This window comes from Cydia pomonella, chromosome 7 (genome assembly GCF_033807575.1).
Source record: "Cydia pomonella isolate Wapato2018A chromosome 7, ilCydPomo1, whole genome shotgun sequence".
NCBI classification, from domain to species: domain Eukaryota; kingdom Metazoa; phylum Arthropoda; class Insecta; order Lepidoptera; family Tortricidae; genus Cydia; species Cydia pomonella.
The window spans coordinates 17,474,955-17,497,546 of NC_084709.1; the positions used below are offsets into that span (position 1 = coordinate 17,474,955).

Sequence of the window (22,592 nt, forward strand, 5' to 3'; positions counted from 1 at the left end):
TTGATATCATCGTTATTCACGTTACACATGTTTTACGTGGAACATCATTATTGAACTAATAAGTACAAATAGAAATATTTGTAGTTTACACTTTGATATATCAATATAAGATTTAACGTAAGTGAAATGGTATAAAGTACGTTTTCAAATGTACGCACATTATGTTCAGATTAGGTTACTAGCAATAAGACGAGGAGATCAACGTGTTTTATATATCTTACAGTAATGCCTACATATGGTGCTACTTTACCGCAATAGTGTAATCTGATTAACTATGTGTGTTTTTTTGCCTGTTTGTTTCCCGAAGGTAATAAAATACAGCACGTTACCGCCAGCTCCGATAACTCCACGAATTTTTGTTTGCAATATCGAAATAAAATAAAAATATACTAACGCATAGCTTTAGCGAAGGTCTCCGTTTCAGCTTGGCAAATAATTCGTATTTCCCCGAATGTTCTACTCTGCGGGTCGCATGTTTCAACCAATTCATTGCAAATTTTGTGTAAAAGTTCGGTTTTTAGATATAATTTGTACGTAGGTACGTTTCGTTTTTTGGAAAATCTTTAAAATGTTAGAAATATTATTGTGCTATATTTTCTACACAGTCGTAGCCGATGTATTCTCATCTAATATAGGTACTAGATGGGAATACATCGGTTACGATGAAAGCCGACATCAATCATACAAGCGTAGGGAGGGGGTTGTGATGGCCTCAACGTAGAAATTATTTTGGTGTAGTTGCCAACGTTATTGGTAATATTGACTAGCAGATGAATTCTAATGTACACTGGCGCTTAAGTATTCCAATTTTGAACAGTTTTCAAAAAACTAAAGGAGAGAAAAATTATATCCCGAAAAATTATAAATTAAATTAAATAAATTAATATTATTGAATTAAATTATATCTTTCTTACTATCAAACTTTACTAACTTAAAAATGGTGCAGTAAACCAAACTGAGTCTTTTCTTTCTAATTTGGAATATCAGATATTGACGTAGAACTGTATGAAACTCTAACTGATGGGATGTTCAAGTTCTTATTTATACAATTTCAATACAATGTACCCAGTTTTCATAAAAGTATTTATATTTTCGGTAACACTTTAGTTTCGAGGTAACATGGCCTATATTCCCGAAAATGTCAATGGCGGTAGGTACGCGTCACTACGCAGAGGCCGCCCTCGTGGCTTTTCGTACGAACATCAAAGCAATTTTGCGTCAATAATTTAACATGGGGTTAGTTGCCTTTTTATGGCAAGCCTCGGGTGTCGTGTAAATTGTTCTAGTTAGGATTTTTTTAGCACTTTTTTACTGAAAATCGGGTAATACGTTAAGACCGGATTAAAAATTGGCAGATATTATGAAAGATGCGACTAGAGCGATTATTAGAATAGGCAAACTGATAGATCTCGTCGTTGCCATTGTACAGTCAGCGTCAAATACTTTAGTAGCAGTTAAAGTGGCCAAATAGTTCGGTACACCATACTAAATATATGGTGTACCGAACTATTTGGCTACTTTGGTTGCTACAAAGTATTTGACGCTGACTGTACATGTAAAGGGAATTTTCAGATAGCAACTGCAGCTACACTACTGTTACGACTTTGTCGCGGGCGCTGACGATGTCATTTCCTTGATAAAATGAATGACGGATTGAACGTTTAAAGGATGACTCACGCTAGACCGGGCCGGGGCCGGGCCACAGCTCCGGCGCTTCGTTTTCTATGGAAAGCACTCGTGTCACCGATCAGTCGTCGCGTCAGTCGGACGCGTCGGCCCGGGCTCGGGCCGGTCTAGCGTGAGTCATCCTTTGATCGTGGCAGTAATGCAGCTACGAATGTCACTAATTAAGGAAATCTAAACAAACTAACTTATATCAAGAAAATTGACAGTGACCACACCCGCATCACCGCTGCCGCAGTAATGTTGAAATACCACCTTTAACATAATCACCACTGAGCTACGGTCGTAGCGCTGCGTCGTAACCGATAATATGGCTTTCCCGGTATGTAAAGGAAATGCTTTATAGAGGCCAAACGACATCGTGTCGTGATTAGCTGAGAATGGGTTAAGCGTACATTGTTATAGTAACCTTCTTGCTTCTAAGTACATTTATGCTAACTTGTAACAACAATGTTGGCGTGTGCGTGATTTTTTTGTATTACAAAAGGTTAAAAACAAGAAGGTGGTGATATATCATCGTTGTCACGGAGCTACAGTTGACAGCACAGTTGTCGACTCGTTGGTAACATTTATTCTCATAACTTCACGTGTATAAAGCTACAGTATGTAAATGCGAACATCATAGGTATTTATAAATATCAATTCGCACATTAACAACACAAAAAAACACAAAAAAAAACAGTGGTTAATTTACTTTTCACAATAAACACGAAAATTACACTTGAGCCACGATGGTCCCGTGTTACAATAAATCACGGTTACCCGTAGAAAACATTTTGTTGTGTAAGTACTCTCACATATTTGTTTACTGTGCGTGACTGAGTTGAAGATTTTTCTTTGGCAACAGGGACGGCAAGATAGAGCGTGCGGGGTGTCCGGGGATCTGTGGCCCGCAGGCCGCGACCACATCAACCCTGTCTTTCTCAAGCTTCCGCAACTCCTTCACCACCAATGTCAATTACCTGAAAAGAAGGTAAGCTTACCTTGTTCAACGTCGCTCGGAATGACGCAGTAGCCGTAGTGACCGGACCGGGGAGATCAGCGGGTCGCCAACGCTGACCGCCAGTTCGAAACTTTTGAGAGGCCCTTACAAGCTTTTCTCAAAAGTCCGTCTCCGTTAATTTTGTAGCGTCATAGCAATACAGACACTATCTATTCATCGCATTCTGAAATAGATTGTTAGTGCGACGAATAGATGATATTAAATTAACACAAATAAATTAATATTATGGGACGCTTTACACAAAACGACCGACACCCATAAAAAGTTTAATAAGGCTTGTGTTATGGGTCCTAGACGGTAATACAATAGATATAAATACTTATATACATAGAAACATTCATAACAAAGCTACAAATAGGCATTAGTGATAAACACACAAATAGGTAAATGGCCTTAGCTTGGGTGGGATTGTGCAATAAACTATTTTATTATCAAGATCTTAGGGCAGTTTGGTTCACCGTTATACTATTCAGTATATTTGTTTTAGATCTGTTTTTAATTGCAGATTTATTTATTATGCTTGACGTTTGTTACATGTCATATTTTACAAACATTTTGTTTCATATTCTACTTACTCTGAATAATAAAAAGCTACCACAAACTTTTTATTACTGGTAATTATCAGGTCAACTATTTAGATAGTTATCACAAATTATGGTGAACACCTAATGGTTTTTAACCGACTTCACTTTTTTCAGTTCAGTTGGAAATGTGTGTTTTTTTTTAATATTTTATCATCGGAATGAGCTTTAGATGGCTGTATTAAGAATGTGCTATTTTTAGTTATACGTTATACTTTTTATTAAAATACTGCACCTCTTCCTAAAACTTTAAAAATATTGCATTGCATATTTATTTTTGCCAAAAAAACTTCAGTGTTGTCTCTCGTTGTTTAAATAGGTAAAAATGCAAGAAATTATACAAAAAGGTTTTTGTGACATTAAAAATGGTCAATTTTGACTTGTCACAAAATAATGGCTTTTACTGGAATTCGAGCATGCTGGAAAAGCAGATATTGTAACAATGAATTTTATCAGTTATTGAACAACAAAATTCAAAATACTTTACCTAATACTGTATTGTAGGCGATCATAATTATAACTTTGTATAACGGTCAGTGTAATTTTACTAGTTTTAAACGATTTTTACCGACTGTACTTGAATTGAAAATCATATTAACAAAAAAAACATATCAACAATATTTGAACAAAATCGCTAGATTATATTCGGAAACTGAAAAGCTGACGTGTATTATCAGGTACGTTCGGGTTTAAAAAAGACGTTTAAAACAGTGTAAAAAGGCCAAGCCGCTTCACCGCGCTTCCACCCCTTCCCACTTGAGCCCGCCCGCCCAAGCCGTGTTCCTAATGTTGGCGCAAATGCGGACGAGTTTTCAGGCCAATCAGTGTAAGGGCCCCTCAATCTGTATCCTGACTACGCAAAATTTAGATCATTTAGATCTAAATTGTGACATAAGTCATATATTTCGCATTAAATTTTTTATCATTCGGCCCTATCCGAACATTAAGATACGTCAAACATTTGCTCAAGTTACGTTTTTTTCAAAATAAAAACGTCACTTTTGACACTGACATATCCAATCCATATCGTATCTTTAGGAAATTTTTGACGTACCTTAAAGTTCGATTCGAGCCGAATGTTTTTCAATACGCGGATTCTACGCTCCTATGCTTATCGGCAAATACATGAAGAAGTAGGCAGCCAACTACCGACGCTCATGACGGTAACATGTGCTTAATACAACGTGTTTAATAACTTTGCGTTAACATAGATCAGGATTATACCGGTCCGCCTGTACCTAAAACTCGCCCGTTCTCGTTATACGTTCGAAATGACGCCCCTGCCACCCCATGCCTCCCCGCTGCCACATGTGTGCCACCACTCATCAGCTCAAATTTTATTTACCCACGCCGCGCTGGTCACACGAACGTTGTTATTTGTTATCTCTAATTACCTTCGTCGTACTGATTTACCATAGCGCACAGGTGATAATCACAATAGGTAACATTCACTGTCGCTCCATAACAACACGAATATGTACAAGTAGTTAGTACAAACAACCACGCAATTAAATTGGTCACACACAGACTGAACAATAAAATAAAAATACTCTTTACCATCAAAAATAAAACTAGTCTATTGTAAAACTGACATTACTCTGTATTGCGCTCCGCGCTTCATAAATTGCGGAGAGTATCAGATTTCCTTAAAACTCAAATTTAACAGAAATTTAAAACAAACTAAATCTGTGTATGACTCAAGCATCACCAGGCTTGAACAAGTAACAACGCAGCGTCCATCGTCAGTGCATGGTCCATTCGGTGTTGTGTCGTAAGAGAGTGTGGCTACATGGTGTCGGTTTCCCTGTCCCGCGCGGTGGCCGGTAGCTCAGCGGAGGCGTTGCGCAGATTCAGCTCGGGGGACCTGCAGAGCGAGTGCGATGAGGGCGAGGTGGACCCCTACACCGGCCGCCCGGCCACCACAAGCCAGCCGAAGCCGCAGAACCAGAGACCGACTTCACAGGGTAAGTCGTCACAAATCTATTTGTCTACTTTAAGGGTCATTTGCACCAAAACGGCTGTCTAGTTTTAAGCGTTCGCAAAATTTTACTATATGCGAATGGGTAGGAGACTAATTAAGTTAATGAATAAATATATCAAGGTACTAAAAACTGATACCAAATGCAGTATCTATACATACTTATTTACAAATATGTGGGCAGTGACTGAAATATCTAAGATATTCTGAGCGATCAAAACTGTTAGAGCGTGAATTTGGTATTTGGTAGGCAAATGGGCAATGGGTATTTTGAATTTACCCGGCTATGAAGTTAAAAAGACATTACAGTTTTCATTCCTTTTATAATTTATCAAATTGGGCCATACTTACCTAGTGCAAGTTTACCTAGGTCTATTTTTGTATACTAGTCCATATAACTTTCATGTCCATTGATTTTGTTGATTCCTTAAATTATGCAATAGTAATTAAGTTGCAAATTCGAAAAAAGTTATAATTGATGGGAAACAGGCATTTAAAGCGAAAAGCGGTTCCATAATAAAATGAGGCTCAATATCAATAAAAATTTAAATTTTTTAACACTGCAAATGAAATGGAAAAGCGAGATTAGCAACAAAACAAAAATTTACGTATTCACAACATGAAAATGTTTTCTCCACAAATTGTAACTTTTAATTTATACAGTAAGTAGCACAAAATCGTCTCTGGGCCTAATTTATATTTATTAAACGTTCCTGCTTTGACGCTTGGAAAATTCGAGGGAATTAGGTACGTTTGTAGACTGAAATAATTACAAATTTAATGTCTCTTGATTTATTTCAATATTAAAATATTCACATGTACATTTAATTATCTCTTCTTAAAAAAAATTACTCTCCGAGAAAAGACAAAGCATGGTAAGTTTAAATCACTTTAAATTATTAACTTACGCATTGGGGCCCAACAAAGTGTTAATTCTACAGAGCATTAACTTTTCTTTCTTTTCGGGTATCCAATTGAAGTTAAATATTTCTTAAATAGGTACATACCTTAAAGATGCAACAGTTCTTAAAAGGCAATTCAAGTCCACTCCTCGGCAAAATGAATGCAAAGTGCTTCACAGTCCTCGCACTTTTACACAATTTGCCTGAAACTGATTTCCAACTATTTCCTCCCAACTCCGGAGCGACGGCAGGGAACGGGAGCAGGAAATCTGATTTAGAAGCTTAGCTACACATTTTCGTGTCCTTTCCTACCTTAATATACTAGATTAGTCGGATCCTTGGGCTATCTCGGTCTCTGAAGCCTCTGTTGAAACTACAATCCTGGTATTGTGTTTATTTAGGACTTGGGGCATGTCTATTTACGGAAAGAGATAGAGGTATATGTTACTGCGTCGAGTTATGATGCTTTTCATTTCAACGTTAGAACATATTAGTATTGTATGTTGGTTAATTAGTGAGATTTAAACTAATTGAAACTAGTTTAATCAATTTGCTTGGTCAGTTATGCGCACAGCAAGCTGAAGCCGCAGGAAGTTCGTCGCCTAGCAATTTATATGAGCAAACCCGTTTATACTCACAATTCCAGGATCACAAATAAACTCTAATTGAAACTAACGTGGGACCAAAGACTTAACTTTTCGGACTGAATTCAGGTGGGCAATTTTCCCACAAGTATTTACAAAGTTATAGACATGAAAAAAGAGTTTGATTTTACTTGGGAAAACTTTTATAATCCTTGGTGAAATATGTTGGATCGGGGTTTTCTTGTTTTATTGTGTTGGTCCTGTTGGAACCTATTTTTTACATTTTGCATCATTTAATAGGGATTTTTTCAATCAACTTGAAACTATGATTGCTTATAAATCATTAATAAAGTTTTATACGCTACCTAACTATCATCCTACTTTGTTAGCGACCGGTGGCAGCATCAGCAGCACGGGCAGCGGCAGCGGCGGCGCCGGCCCATCGGGGCCGCCGCCGGCGCCCAGCTCTGGCGGAGACCTATCGCTCAACCTGCGCGGGGGCTCCCGAGGAACCTCCGCGCCATCATCGCCCGCCAAGTCTCGGGAGTCGCTTCTGCAACGCGTACAGTCGCTCACAGGCGCTGCAAGAGATCAGGGTGCTAACTTGTTAGGTAAGACTTTTTGTATACTTATACATACATACGATGGATGATGTATAGGTACTGTAATTGTAAGAAATCAATCGCAATATTTACGTACTTAAACTTGCAAAACTTCAACTTCACTTTCCTCACTTTTGACGTATGGGATGCATTCAATTATTTTTAGGCACTTATTCTCCTCTTTCATATGTAGGTACTGTCTTTGTTAAAAGCGTAGTGTAGTTTTTCGATCCGGCGTAAGGACTACGACGTAACATATTTTTAACCACATCTACGCGAGGAAAATACTAACTGTAAAACATTACAATTGAAATCCAAATGAACGTTGATGTTTATCATTCAAAATTATGACTTTAACGTCATGCCCACCATGCACCAGCCATTCTACGAGAACAACTCAAAATTGGCATGTGGATAAAAGTATTTCTCAATCGTTTGTGACAAATAAATAGAGCCTTTACGAGCTGTGGTGATGAAAATATAATTATTCTAGTGCTCTATTTTGTTCTTTTCTCCACAATCCGATTGTCATATTTTAATGGAAACGAAACTTTTGTGTAGGGAGAATACTTTGCTTTCGGTATAAGAACCTACTTCTTAAGAAAAAATAGTTATGCCATTAAGGCCAAACCCTTTTATCTTAATGCTTTTTGTGGTAACCACTGCTAATAGAAATCCCTTTCCCTTTCTGAATGGGTCTATCGCCGTTACTTATTACAACCCAGCCACAATTGCGATTCAATTTTGCCTTTAAAGATACAGTAGTAGGATGTTTATTACCTACCTACCGAAAAGAGAAACAACAATGGGCAATATAGACGATCCTATTATCGTTGCCCAAAACATTACAAGGATGAAATAAATAAATAAATATTATAGGACATTATTACACAAATTGACTAAGTCCCAAAGTAAGCTTGTGTTGAGGGAATTTAGACAACGATATATATAATATAGAAATATTCATAAATACTTAAATACATAGAAAACACCCATCACTCAGGATCAAATATCCGTGCTCATCAAACGAATAAATGCCCATACCAGGATTTGAACCCAGGACCATCGGCTTCATAGGCAGGGTCACTACCCACTAGGCCAGACAGGTCGTCAAAAATTTTGTTAATACTTCTTTTCTCATAAAAATCAGTGTAATACAGGATTATGGAAATTTGTTTGAATATTTATTGAATCAATACCAATTATTTCTGGGTACCTAAGTAAGTAATAAATTTAGGTACCTACTACTGTTTAAACATTTTCCGACAAGAGACTAAATAAAGCTCTTTAATGAGATTTCCTTTGGTATATAAACAAGGAACTTTAGTAAGATTGAATATTTATTAACCTAATCAGAATTAGATATGCCGATTATGCTTGTTAGAAATTGATGAAATAACTTGACCTTGATGTAGTTATATTATTCAACTACTTAGTTTTGTTCGGTACTCGCTACTTGTAATCCAAGTAACTGTTTATGATTTTCGCGATGAACTAGAAAGTATTTAGACGTCTACAGTTATAATATAATCTTAAATACATAAATAGGATGTTACTGTTTTATCGCAACCGACCAGACTTGCAAAGCCTAAATAACCCTTTCCATAATACATAATAGTTGCCGGCTCCATAACAGTCCGCTTTAGTTTCGCCCAGCTGGCTCCGCTTAATCAATGTTTCGCAAATAATAATCCATATCTAAATACTTCCCAACCGGGTGTAAGCCGCGGACATATCTAACTATATTGTAATACAGTGTAATGATAAACGATCGTCCCTTCAACGCCGAGGTACGGAGGGTGTATTAAATAGGGTAATTACTTCTCGTTATTTTTAATCAACAAAATGAATGTATATTTACTAAAAAAGGCAGGGTTTTCTTTATTTTCTGTCAAAAAAAGATATGTGTAAGTTATAAGAGTTTTTTTGACTGTTTGCGCGATAGGGTATTTGAGCTTTTTTTTGCTGATGTTTCATTTACTCGTGTATTATTAAGTCGTAAGTCTCTAAAAAGGATCTTGCTCGTGAAACGACTACAAAATTTATCCTATAGCGCGTCCATACGACTGTAGCTTTCATTTAAAATTGTATCTACCTATTTAGAAAGTCAGTTCTTTCTACTTTTGCTATCCAGATTCTACCTGCGGAGACCTTTAAAAATTGTAGCAAAATATCGAGTTCCGAATACTACTTGACAATTAAAATGAATGATACAAAGATTAGTTCGAAAGAAACTGTCCGGAAACGGGTGGAGGAAATCAAACACCCGGTTGTTATGTTATGCGTTTTGCTCCTACTCTGTTTATTTCATATAGTTCCAATAAAACAAAGGTTCCATTTTGACGTTTAAAAAATAGCCAAATAATGACAAAAAACATCGTGACAGCCTAACATTTGGGAATAGACTGGAATCGGAAATACCGATGAGCTTTTCTACCTTGCCAAAGATCGGGAGAAATATGCGGAACTGATTGCCTAAATTTACTAACCAAAGTAGGAGAGGCATTAAAAGAGAACAGCCAAAATAACCAAACGCTATTTAAAATAAATCATATTTTTCAAAGATATTTTGTTGGTTTTATTAAGAAAGACAAAATATATAGTGACATATGTAGTGAAACATACCTATTGACCTTATACATATTTAAAAGCTTTCAGGAAGTCAAAGCAAATAGACACTGTCTGTGAAATAGACATCCAATTTACTATTCATGAATTTAAAATTGCATTCCAGCGGGATAACAAATGTTATACAGAAATAATCTAAGGTTCTAGTTCGGGCTAGTTTGTTAGGATGATTCTTTACAATTGTATATTCTGGCACAAATAGCTCTTGGGTTAGAAGATATTTTTGGGTTCCGAATTAAAATTGCGAAAATAGAATATCCGTCTTATGAATAATGGCATACGTTTCATTTTCGGACTTCGCAAATACGACCATGTTTCTTTTTATCGCCGTCAGCTAAATTGGCTCTCCATCCGTCGTCGTAGGTCCCTTAGAATCCTGAGTATTTTATTCTCCATTTTGTTCGAGCCTTCCTCCCCTGGTTATCTTAAACGTAAATTCACTTTCATCACCCCCCGTCCAGGATGTGAACTCCGTTCCTCCCGTTCTCTCAAACTCTCGATTCCTTCACACCGTACTCGTTTTATGTCTAACTCTTTCGCCGTTGAGGCAATCCGTCTCTGGAATTCCCTCCCTCTCTTTATTCGACAAGCCCCAAGCAAACCCGTTTTCAAACGACTACTTCGCAAGCATCTCCTGTCAGAAGAACTTAAATAAGGTTCACCATCATGTATATGTACATAATTATATGTATTAGTCTATCTTTTATACATTATATAAGTAGTAGTATTTAACTATTTATATATTTTTGATATTATTTGACTTAACGTTTAATTTTTTCCTTATTATTTGTTATTATTTTTTCCTGCACCAACATACACAAATGTCTCTGTTTGACCCAATGGTTGACTGGTAGAGAATGCCTTTTGGCATTAAGTTCGCCATTTGTACATTTTTCTTTATGTGTGCAATAAAGTTTAAATAAAAATAATAATAATAATAAATATCCGTCACTTCACTTCGATGGGCTTTGAGTTTCATATTATAAGCTGTTATTTGCAAACTATGATAGAATAAGTGTGGTATGTAGCTTCATAGTTCCATAATAAGTAACTTATAAATTATAAATGTATATCTATGTCCGTCGATACAGGCCTAGCCTAGTGCAGGGACTCTTGGAATACCTCTTAATAGAAATATTGTATATTTGTTTTTGTGTTATTTTCTGCACAGTAAAATATTTATTACCTAAAAAATACTTATATAATAGAACTTTGGTGTTTTAATGATAAAACAAAAGCCTAATGCATATCATTTGTTTGTACAGGCAGTGTAACATCGGTGACGTCAGTGGGCCGTGGTTACAACCGCGACCGCTGTGTAACGCTGTTGGTCGTCGACGACCAGAACACCGACTGGTCCAAGTACTTTCGCGGCAAGCGGCTGCCCGGCGAGTGGGACATCCGCGTCGAGCAGGCCGAGTTCAGGGTAACCGACTATCCTATTTAAATATTGTAAACTGTACCGCACCAGTACGGGAACATTAGTCCTCCGTTGGAGAGTAATATGTCGACGTCGGGCCGCTGGTATAACTGTGACCGCTGCTGGATGTGGACGATTAAAGCACCGACTGATCCAAGTATTTCTGCGGCAAGCGGCTGCCCGGCGAGTGGGACATCCGCGTCGAGCAGGCCAAGTTCAGGGTAGCTGATAATCCTGTTTATATATTGTTAGCCATACCACTCCATTATGGGGACAGTAGTTCTCCGACGGAAAGTAATATATCGACGTCGAACTGCTGGTATAACTGTGACCGCTGCTAGACGTAGATGACAAGAATACCGACTGGTCCAAGAACTTCCACAGCAAGCGGCTGCCCGGCGAGTGAGTCATCCGCGTCGAGCAGGCCGAGTTCAGGGTAACTGATTATCCTGTTTATATATTGTTAGTCATACGACACCAGTATGGGGGCAGTAGTTCTCGAATGCAGAGTAATATGTCGACGTCGAGCTGCTGGTAAAACTTTGACCGCTGCTGGACGTATACGACAAGAATACTGACTGGTCCAAGAACTTCCACAGCAAGCGGCTGCTCGGCGAGTGGGACATCCTTGCCGAGGAGGCTGAGTAATATATAATAATAATAATAAAAAGCTTTATTTAGTTCCACACACAACAATATACAGGTAATAAAAAGAAAAATATAGGTACATTTAACATAAATAGAAAATAAAAATTAAGTATTAAAGAAAAAATATAAGAACTAAAATGAAGTTATAGGTGTGTGGACCCCTTCTGGGTAATAGCCTCCCCCAAAGTGTTCCATGTATCTCTGTCTATGGCTGTATCGAGCCACCTTTGCCCTGCTGTCGCTACTATCTCGTCCGCCCACCTGGCGCGCGGACGTGCTCTGGCTCGCGTGCCCCGTGGTCCAAACCATTTTATTGCTCTGATGGTCCATCTATCGTCATTGTATCTGGCCACGTGACCAGCCCACGACCATTTTCGCTTTAGTGAGAAAGTTAGGGCGTCCATAATATTTGTTTTCTTACGGATAAGCGTATTTTTCACTCTGTCTCTTAATTTTATTCCAAGGCAGCTTCTCTCCATCCTTCTTTGAGTTGTTTTAATTTTTTTTCTTGTTTTGAGGTCAAACGTCCATGTTTGGCATCCGTATGTGAGGCATGGTAGTATGTCTGAGTCCATAATAATTTTCTTATATGTCATCGGAAGTTGTGATTTAAATATTTCCTTATGAGCCCAATATTTCCTCCAGCTGATTGCTATTCGCCGCTCTACTTCATCAGCATTTCTTTCCTTGTTGAATGATATCATTTTACCTAGGTAAATGTATTTTTCGACGAACTCGAGGCGGTCGTTGTTTATCAAAATTGGGATAGTGTGGTGGTTAGTCATCAGTTTAGTTTTGTCGAAGTTCATTTCCAGACCAACTTTAATACTAGCTAGATGCAACTCATTTATCATTTTATTTAATTGTTGTGCGCTTTCAGCGAACAGTATAATGTAATATATACCTACTATAATATATTATATACCTAATATAATATATACCTACTCGTTCACAAACTCAAATCGCACTGGAACAGCGTGGGGATGGTTCGATACATGTAACTAGCTAGTTAATCTTTTGAACAGACATTGCCTCTGTCACGATAAGTAACGAAAAGAAAAGCACTGAAGATCTAATCACTGCTATTCTTATCACTCCCTGGATTCTCAATGTTAAGTTCAACATGTAATTTGTCCTGCTTTTTTTTCGTTTCTGCCCACGTATCCTAATTGAGAAGATTGGGCAGAATCTAGACGTTCCAGAGCGAGTTAATATATGTTTCACTCATGAAAATATTTTAATAGATTTAAAAGAGATTACATAACTTCAGTTCTTTATTAGGAAAGTGTTATTAAAGGTGGAGTTTCTAACGCGACAAAATAACCAAAGCAAACAATTATATTCCAAAACTATAATGGAAAGTAAGCGTAACGGAAAATTATAGAGAGGGTTTATGCGACGACGCTTTCCATCGTGACTACTAAATGGAATAAATTATTCATTTAGATTAACCACCGTGTGCATATAGAGTGAATTATTTAGCGCTTTATTCGTACAGCAAAATCAAACATGAATAGAGTTCGCGACGAGTTCGCGACTTGCGTCTCGCTTTTGCCTGCAAATGGAAGCGAGCTTTAGGGCCGGTTTCACAATATCCAAGTATTGGATAGCAAATTAACAAATAAATTAACCGCGAGATAAAACTTCCTGCAAAACTCAGCACTTTATTTACCAGTTAAGCTTATTTGAAGATTGTGAAACGCCAAGGATGATTTTATTCGTCAGTTAAATGGCAAGTAGCTTATTCAGATTAGTCTTAGGTACTTATCTTACTCAGATTCGATTGTAATTTTATAACAACAAAAGTTGATTTAGCTCGGGTGGGGTTCTATTATTATTGATGTATGGTACCTATTTCACTAGGCATGCATTTTGAGTTTTATAATAATAGCCCAGTTTTTCGGGGGCAAAAACGTACCTACACCTACAGTCACGTCTGAAAACATCGACACGATCGAAGTGCCAAAAATATGTATCCACGACTTTATGGCCCATATATTAGGGTAGTGTATACATATTTTTGGCACTTTGTCCGTATCGATATTTTCAGACGTGACCGTACAAGGTATTCGATATCGATAGCAAGTAATTGCTAAACCATAATAATAAATATGACTTAAACCTTGCAGTAAACATTTATATTAAGAATATTATTAAACAAAATGTTAGTAAATGAACAAATGAAACAAAGGTCAAAGAATGTTAGTCATTTTAATATCTTTTTTAGACACATCATTGACACTACATATGTCAGAGACCAGTCAAAGATCAAGCGAATCATAGATATAGTTATTCGTTAGGTAAATATGTAACAATCCTAATGGTACATTGTAGGTTGGTATTAGACTAAGTATATACCTTAAAAAGCTAAAACCCGTTCTGAGCCATGCCGGATCCAAAGGTCCCCATCACACTAGCAGCGTTACCCCGCTGTATGGCGATGGAGACATGTTGAACAAGCCATGACTCAGAACGGGGGTCATTTCCTTTCTCCCTGAGTCGCTTGCCAAGCTCTCGGAAGAGCTCACGCGCCTCCCGCCCCCAGGGCCCGGCTGTCTCGACGGCGACGGGCACGAAGTCGTAGGTGGCTTCCAAGGCAGAGTATTTTAGGCGCTTACTTTTGGCGGCAGTCTCTGCCGCTGAGCCTGCCGACTTAGCAGTGTGTCCTACATATCTACTTATTTGAAAACCTCTTTGATTTATTCTTATTGCAACTGTAAATATCGGACATTGACTCAAGCCATTCTGACAGTAATTAAAATACTGATTTAAACTTTCACGATTTTTACACATTATTAACTAACACAAACGGGACTTAATCGCGTATTAAGTTTTAAATTTACCTCCGACGTTTCGAGGACGGCGTTGTCCCCGTGGTCTCGGAGAAGACTTATACGCGATTAAGTTCCGTTTGTGTTTGTTAATAATGAGTAATTAAAATTACCGAATAATAATTTGGTTATTTTTATTGTAAAATGTAGTTTAGCAAGAGAGTACATGCGTCATAATTTTTATTAAAATCGACATTGACTTATAGTAAGTTTCGCTGTCCTCACACATTTTAAACGTCAAATAAAATTGCATCTGTCAAACCTGGGTATGTCTTGGTTCGAGCGCCATCTTGATAGCCGCGCCTCGTGATTAATAACAATGTTTTTTTGCTCATTAATATTGTTTAAAGTGTAATATCGATAGATTATAATAATATCGATAAATTAAATTGGCCCGAGGGTGTTGGAGAATTAATTTTGAAACGCGTTTAAACACCATTTTGGCGTCAACGGCCGGTAGTCCATGTGCTACTTGTAAAGTCCAGCTATCGCCGTACACTGTCTTGTACTAACCGTACAATTTTAGTCGTATCTGAAGCTCATAATAGTGTCAAGGACACTGGCGAATTATAAAAGAAGAAGAAGAAGAAAATTAAATCACCGTACACCGTACACCGCTCCCATTACCTTGATACTGGCGAAATAGTCCCAGCTAGCAGTGCTGGACTGAAGCCATAAGTACAATGTAAAGTGAATGTAAAGTACAATGCTAGGGCAGGGTTCCTGTATAATGTCAGTAATGTGGATACTGGAAATATTGTCTATCCAACCTTCTACATTCTAGCAGATTCTTGAATTGCAATCTAACATTGACGATGGCAATTAATTTGATGTAAATCAAATTGTGTCGACTCACTACATACGTGATAACCATCTCGTATTAGAGTTATTAAGGCAATTTATGAGCTGCCATTCAAAGTCCTACACGGAATTAATGGTACCTATTACGACTAATTTCCTACAGTCTTACACTGTACTAGTATAGTCGACGAGAAATATTTGTACAGTATGCGCTCGGTATAGACAGATAATATATTGACATCGAACCTTATAAAGACTGATTATGAGACTGCTTATTGAAAATAAAATAAAATATTATAACTTATAAGTGTCAGCGGCCGATCGTAAGATCAGGCAGATCGGGATTTTCCTAGCCATAGGTATTGTGAAACGTGAAAATCTTTGCCTCGTTCCCTGGATCGACGGAGACTCGCGTACCGTATTTGTGGACAGTTTGCTTTTCGGGCATCTGAAGCATCCTCACGAATTTATCCAACTTATCTATCTATTGGTTTAATCTGACTACCGTCACAATATTACACAGGAACATTACGATCTGCCTGATCTTATGATCTGCCGCCGACGTATGCATGATTTCCTTAAACCAACACAGGATGTTGTTTAAATTAAATCGTGCAATTTTATTTCAATATTTTGTGTTTCTAAATTAGTTCTAAACCGCTGTAACGATCTCAATAAAAGTTATGAAGGTATTAATAGTCTTATTAATCACTCAGATATTAAACAATACGTTACGGCAAAATAATAGCTGTGTACCAGACCATATGTTAAATATTCCTAGATCGTTACCAAACGATTTTATTTCTGTTATAAATATGCAATCTCATTCGACAGGAGCTGTCGGTGACAGCTAATTCCGACGGGGCCAACGTGTCGATGGCTGTGTATCGCGGCGGCACCAAAGTTACGCGATGCTTCAAGTAAGTTTTTATGAATACCCAATAGTACATAATAATAGGCTTAAGTCAAGATTTTTGAATGACTTAGTCTATATTATACCTCTTATACCTACATAAATTTCGGTGTAATTTCTGACAGTTTCGATTCTGAACTAAGTGATGGAATTGAATTGGGCGTGTGTGTGAAGATTTACATAAATCAAAATCACAATTCACAATTTGTGCATTACTATTTATTTTATTTTGTGCATTACGATTTGTGCAGTACCTTTTTGGGGCTTGGTAATTAAAACTTTTGTTTTTTTTTTTGCCTTTGTATTGCCTATGCGTAACTGGAAACTAATAATTTATTTCTTTGTAACAGACCGGAGTTTGTGTTAGTGAGGCAAAACGTGAGAGACGCCGGCGCCGACAACCGTGCTTTGCTGCTAGGACTCAAGTTCGGAGGAGTGCCCTCCATCAACAGCCTTAATTCCATCTACCACTTCCAGGTAGGGACCAGAGGGCCTACCGCGAATATCTAAATTTCGTTATCTGCTGCTCTCTCACTCTTGTATACGCAAGAGTGATAGAGAGGCAGGTAACGAAATTTAGATTTTCTCTTTTCGCGGTGGACCCTCAGCATCCTCCAGCACTTTATTAATTATTATATAGTAGATAAGTATTTCTTGTTTTGAAGTGTTTCGCAAAACATTTATAAGTGAATTAGATTGTAATAATTGTACTAGTTTTTAAAGTGTCGGCAACAATGTTACCCCTGTAGTTGCAGGCGTCTATAGGTTACGGCAACTTCTTACTATCAGACAGGATTTTTGCTTCTATTCCACCGACGTAATTATTTTTTTATAATAATGGATCAATGTCATAGATCCAGGCATACATGCACCGCTTGTATATCACTTCGCAATATTTTTCTAATAAACAATTGCGAAGACTTCTTAGCTTCTACTTTCGGTACCATGCACGCCTTGTGTAACTAAGATGCAGATAGTGCTAAAATAAAATATTACCATTTGCCGTAGCATGCAGGAAATATTTATATAATCAATGCTCCGAAGTTTTTGTACATAAATTCTGAGTCGGACTTCATTTTATTGTGACTTCCTGTAAAGTTTTAAATTGAATTCGTGTACACAATAAGATCTAACAGTTTATTTAAAGAAATTGCGCTAATATAATTTGTTATGTAGGTATTTCTGATCTCAATAAGTAACTATATTTATACCTAATAGATTGCGAGGTTCAAATGTTTGACTTACTTATTCCAAACAAACGTGCACTTTCTATTAGAAGTAGGTACCTATATAATATAATCTTGGTTGGGTGGAGTTAAAAGTGCCGCGGATAAATTGGTATTTGCTTACAATAATCCTTATTCTAAAATCAAATGTCTAGTGTAGTGTAGTATGACGAGGTTGTACCTATGCAAATCATCTTTATAGCACAACCTCAAATTAAGTTTATACAGGAACACACATATACTCAATACATAAAAACAGAGTAAAACAACAGGCGATCTTATTGCTAAAGAGCGATTTCTTCCAGACTTCTTTTCGGTAGTGGAGAAATGAAAAAGTTAAATTAATCTATTTGGAAGTGCAAGATCTAAATAGCAAATTAAACAATACGTAATTCACGTATTGGGACATACAACAAAACTCTTAACTGTCCATCGGTGGACCTTATGCCTTTCGTAATAAGATCCACCGATGGACAGTTAACAGTGTGGGCGATCGTACCTAAAAACCCTTTTTGTCAACAGGACCGTCCATGGGTATTCGGGCACCTGCTGCAGCTGCAGCGGCGCCTGGGCCGCGAGAACTTCCCCCTGATCGAGCAGACCTACTACCACAACCACACCGACATGGTAAGTCAGCTTAGACCTTATACTTAAAAGGGTTGTTCAACAACTATCCAGCGCTTTGCTGTAGGTACCCTCTAGCTGCCCACACATCAATATGTTATGTTAAAATAAAGATTCAAAATAGAATGGAAATAAGAGAGGGAGAAAACACTACTGTGACGTCTTGACTCCTTTGTATGACAAGGTGGTAAATAAAATATACGGAGTGTCGATTTGCAGGTAGTTGGCAAATACACATTTATTGTGTAAACGTCACAACTACTGACATTCAATTACGAATCAAATTATTTTTGTTACGCATGTGCGCTTTACTGACAGACGAATTTCGTTTTGTTAATATCTTTCTATATACCTATTTGCTGTTTTTAGCTTTAGACTTATTCGTGAGCGAATTGTGCGGGTTATGATATTTTGCCAATGAAAGCTTCTCAGGCGCTTTATTTTTCAAATAAATATTTAACACATTTGTTTCTGAAAATTCTTTATTTAAAACCTAACAATATCACTATGATTTGTTAATTTACAATCATTAGCTTAAAAATAAATAATATCTTTAAAAATAGCCTTATTGACACCTACACTAATTCTAGTTTTGTAATACAAAACAACTGAGGCGTTTTATTCAGAGCGAAAGAAAAAGACGGATTAAAGGAATTCACAAATGCGAGTACCTACTTAAGCTTTCTTCCACAATTTACATGACGTAATCTCTTAATTTATTAACTAAAAGGAATATTTCTTATATTAAAATATTTCCACCAAGGTATAATATTAGAAACTATTGACTTTTCCCAGAAGTATTAAGGGGGATATGTTTAAATTGAACTCATTTAATTCCTTCAAGAATTTAACGTTTAAGTTGACGGCATGCGGGTTTAGTAGTTAACACTAGTAGGTACAAATGAATCACAATGCTTTTAACTCGTTACAATAGCTGCTTGTAGGTAGGTTGGTAGGTATTAAAATATTAGTCGGTAATTAAATAATCTTATCTTACAGTAGGCAACAATATAGAAGGCTAACATTTGTTTTCCATGACTTGTATTAACGGTAGGCGCTAACATTACTTAACATAAAATCGAATCAAGTCATGGTGCCGTTAAAATGTTGCTTCTGGAGGCATCTCGTGAGAGCTGGGGCCCTGAAACAAAAAGAAACAGCATATTGATTGACGATCAGGCTGAAAACATCATACTTACGACCAGGCCGCCAAATAAAACGACATGAATTATGGAACATGTCTTTGAAGGTTTAGGCGAGAAATATTATTAAAACATGTGATCCGGAGGCTCGCAGATGTTTTTTCTCTTCGTGAGACACTATTTTTATACATGCGATATTTTTGGTTTATAATGCGTGACATTTGGCAAAAATCCCTGAAGAAAAATTCGTGACGTGATAAAATCAGCATTAAATATTCATGGAGATATATTATGCAGCGTGTCCGACACGGAGAAAGTAAAGCCTGCTGATTTATACTTTCCAAGGGAATATTTGTGTAGGTTACTCGAACATTAGTTTGTCCATTATTTATACTTTATTTAAATGCAAGGGTTCAGCGACAGTGGCCATTCGGCCAATGCAAATGACTTCCTAGCATCCCATATTATTTATATCCCTAAGTTTTGGCAGGGACTATTTGGCAAATTTTTTAATAAGTTTCGGTTGTAAGCGAGAAGATACTGAATTTATTTCGATATTCCTAGCAGTAGATATTGCACACAATTATGGGGTCATGATCGTATATGGTTTGTATGAGCCAAGCTGAGTTGTCTGAATTTATAGTTTGTAACAAATATTTGTATTGAAACCTGAGCTATAGAAATCACCAAAAGATGGTGGAATAGGGGTTCCAAAAGACTCAAAGTCGCTTCCAAGATACTCCTGAGGAAATTATAAATTTGGTATCTTGGACGAGTTCCAAGAACTAGTCGCGTATAAATTACCTGGTCCAATGGCACTGCTGCTGGCGGTTGTGGAGACAGATGCCGTGTCGTTCGTAACACTCGTCGTTGCGCATGAAGCAAGTGTTAGGAGAGCCTGAGCGCCATGCCCTGCCGTTTGCCTTCACCTGGAACATCACACAAACATATGTAATACAACGAATGTATGTACAGCCTACAACTCGCGCCTGTATTTCCTTATCTAGACAGATCATTATTTTCTCGTTCCCGTCACTTTATAGTAGGTATACGTACGTGATAAATGTACCTAAATGGGATGCTCAGATGATGCAATAAAATGATGCACAGTACAACCGGCCTATGTGATGAATATTGTCCAAGTACCTTCAAGTTTTTGACTGAAGTCCAGTCATTTTTTATAAAAGAGAAAATGGTACATCCTAACCTAACAGAGCGTCATCAACCATCAGCATATGTATCATGATCTAGTTTACATACATTCAAAGGTTTTCCCATTCTTATTTACGAAATTGTTAGTAAAGGACGGAACATTCGAGCTCATGTCGGACTTGGACATAAACCGATCACGTGACTCACGAAGAATGCATCCAATTAACAATTAAATTAGGTACTTTTACTGTAACTAATGCCTTGATTGGCATTTTGTCGTGAAACCATCCGTGAAATAATCATCGTATTAAATTGAATCACGGAGCATCTACTGCCGTAATTATGAAAGCATTTTAAAATCATAATCTACACACATATCATAAACCCTCTATGATGCTTTCAAAATCCGCATTTTTTTGTTACAACAAATTTATTATCTATGAAAATGTTACTATTGCGTTAAAATAGTATCGAATCAATTTTACAATTAAATTCAAATTTAGAAAAAAAATTGAGATCTGCTCTTATATCCGTCGAGATGATTTACTATTCGAAATGAAATGTCGTATGCAAACGATTTTAACAAATCTCACATGTTAGTTGGTATCGAAAGATAAGTACTTATGGCAATCGTCCCCCGACTCTAGTTTGTCTCTGAATTCAGAAAAAAACAATTGATGCGTGACATGAGTTAAAAAAAAAAAATACCACCATTTGACTGTAAATCTGCAATATTAGGTATGTGTGTATATCATAAACCCTCTATGATGCTTTCAAAATCCGCATTTTTTTGTTACAACAAATTTATTATCTATGAAAATGTTACTATTGCGTTAAAATAGTATCGAATCAATTTTACAATTAAATTCAAATTTAGAAAAAAATTGAGATCTGCTCTTATATCCGTCGAGATGATTTACTATTCGAAATGAAATGTCGTATGCAAACGATTTTAACAAATCTCACATGTTAGTTGGTATCGAACGATAAGTACTTATGGCAATCGTCCCCCGACTCTAGTTTGTCTCTGACTTCAGAAAAAAACAATTGATGCGTGACATGAGTTAAATAAAAAAAATTACCACCATTTGACTGTAAATCTGCAATATTTGTCATATATTAAAGAAAAGGCGACGAAGCGCTCCCACTGAAGGTCGAATTTGAATCGGCGTCTTTATCAAACAGGGCTAACGCCATGAACCCCTTGGCCACCCCACCACGGCGGAACCGGTCCCAATTTCTCAACGATATTATGTCATAATACGCCGTAATATCAGGAATCCAAATACAATAGTAGATTGTTAACCAAGGTGTTCGATATACTCCTCAATTAAGCTCTTCTGATGAAGAATGAAGAACTCCAGGATAGTACTATCGTATTTTTTTATTAACTTAATAACTATATACAGTATTTCTGGTAATATATATATAATATGTGTAGCCGCTTCGGCTGTACGGTGCAGTCTAATGTAGGTACACGGAGCGGGGAGCCGTGACGTATGTGTGTGACGTCATGTGTCGTCAACCGGTCTTCGTAGGAGTACTTATGTTGCGCCAACATCCTCCCGCCTCTTAAAGCCTTGGCTTTAAGCCTTGTCTTCATCAAGGAAGGGGCAGATCCTATTGATGGCTCGTCGAATCGTGCCTTTGGCTGTGAGTATATCCGCAACTCGACTTGCGCCATCACTTCCAGGATACACTGCCTGTATTCGTCCCAATGGCCATTTCAGTGGTGAAGTCGCCTCGTCTTTTATCAATACCATTTGACCGGGCTTGATGTCGGGGCGTCGCTGCTGCCATCGGGTACGCTGCTGCAATTCGCAGATATATTCTTGACTCCATCTCGACCAAAAGTGTTGCCTTGCTTGCTCAAT

At 37.3% G+C, this 22,592-nt stretch overlaps 2 protein-coding genes across 4 annotated transcripts in view; one reads left to right on the forward strand and one right to left on the reverse strand.

The window, feature by feature from the left end:
• The window catches only part of LOC133519507 (synapsin-like), a 145,153-nt gene that overhangs the window by 47,345 nt on the left and 75,216 nt on the right, over window positions 1-22,592 (forward strand). The window contains exons 3-9 of the mRNA XM_061853513.1: window positions 2,531-2,656; window positions 5,095-5,231; window positions 7,121-7,342; window positions 11,227-11,387; window positions 16,496-16,581; window positions 16,925-17,051; window positions 18,323-18,427. Coding sequence (XP_061709497.1) covers window positions 2,531-2,656; window positions 5,095-5,231; window positions 7,121-7,342; window positions 11,227-11,387; window positions 16,496-16,581; window positions 16,925-17,051; window positions 18,323-18,427 — 964 coding nt within the window. The remainder of the gene's footprint in view (window positions 1-2,530; window positions 2,657-5,094; window positions 5,232-7,120; window positions 7,343-11,226; window positions 11,388-16,495; window positions 16,582-16,924; window positions 17,052-18,322; window positions 18,428-22,592) is intronic.
• LOC133520025 (metalloproteinase inhibitor 3-like) overlaps window positions 18,889-22,592 on the reverse strand; it is a 58,148-nt gene continuing 54,444 nt past the window's right edge. For all 3 annotated transcript variants that reach the window (XM_061854275.1, XM_061854274.1, XM_061854277.1), the window contains 2 exons: window positions 20,371-20,495; window positions 18,889-19,565 (listed from right to left, as the gene is read on the reverse strand). In XM_061854275.1, coding sequence (XP_061710259.1) covers window positions 19,508-19,565; window positions 20,371-20,495 — 183 coding nt within the window. In that variant the 3' untranslated portion in view covers window positions 18,889-19,507. The remainder of the gene's footprint in view (window positions 19,566-20,370; window positions 20,496-22,592) is intronic.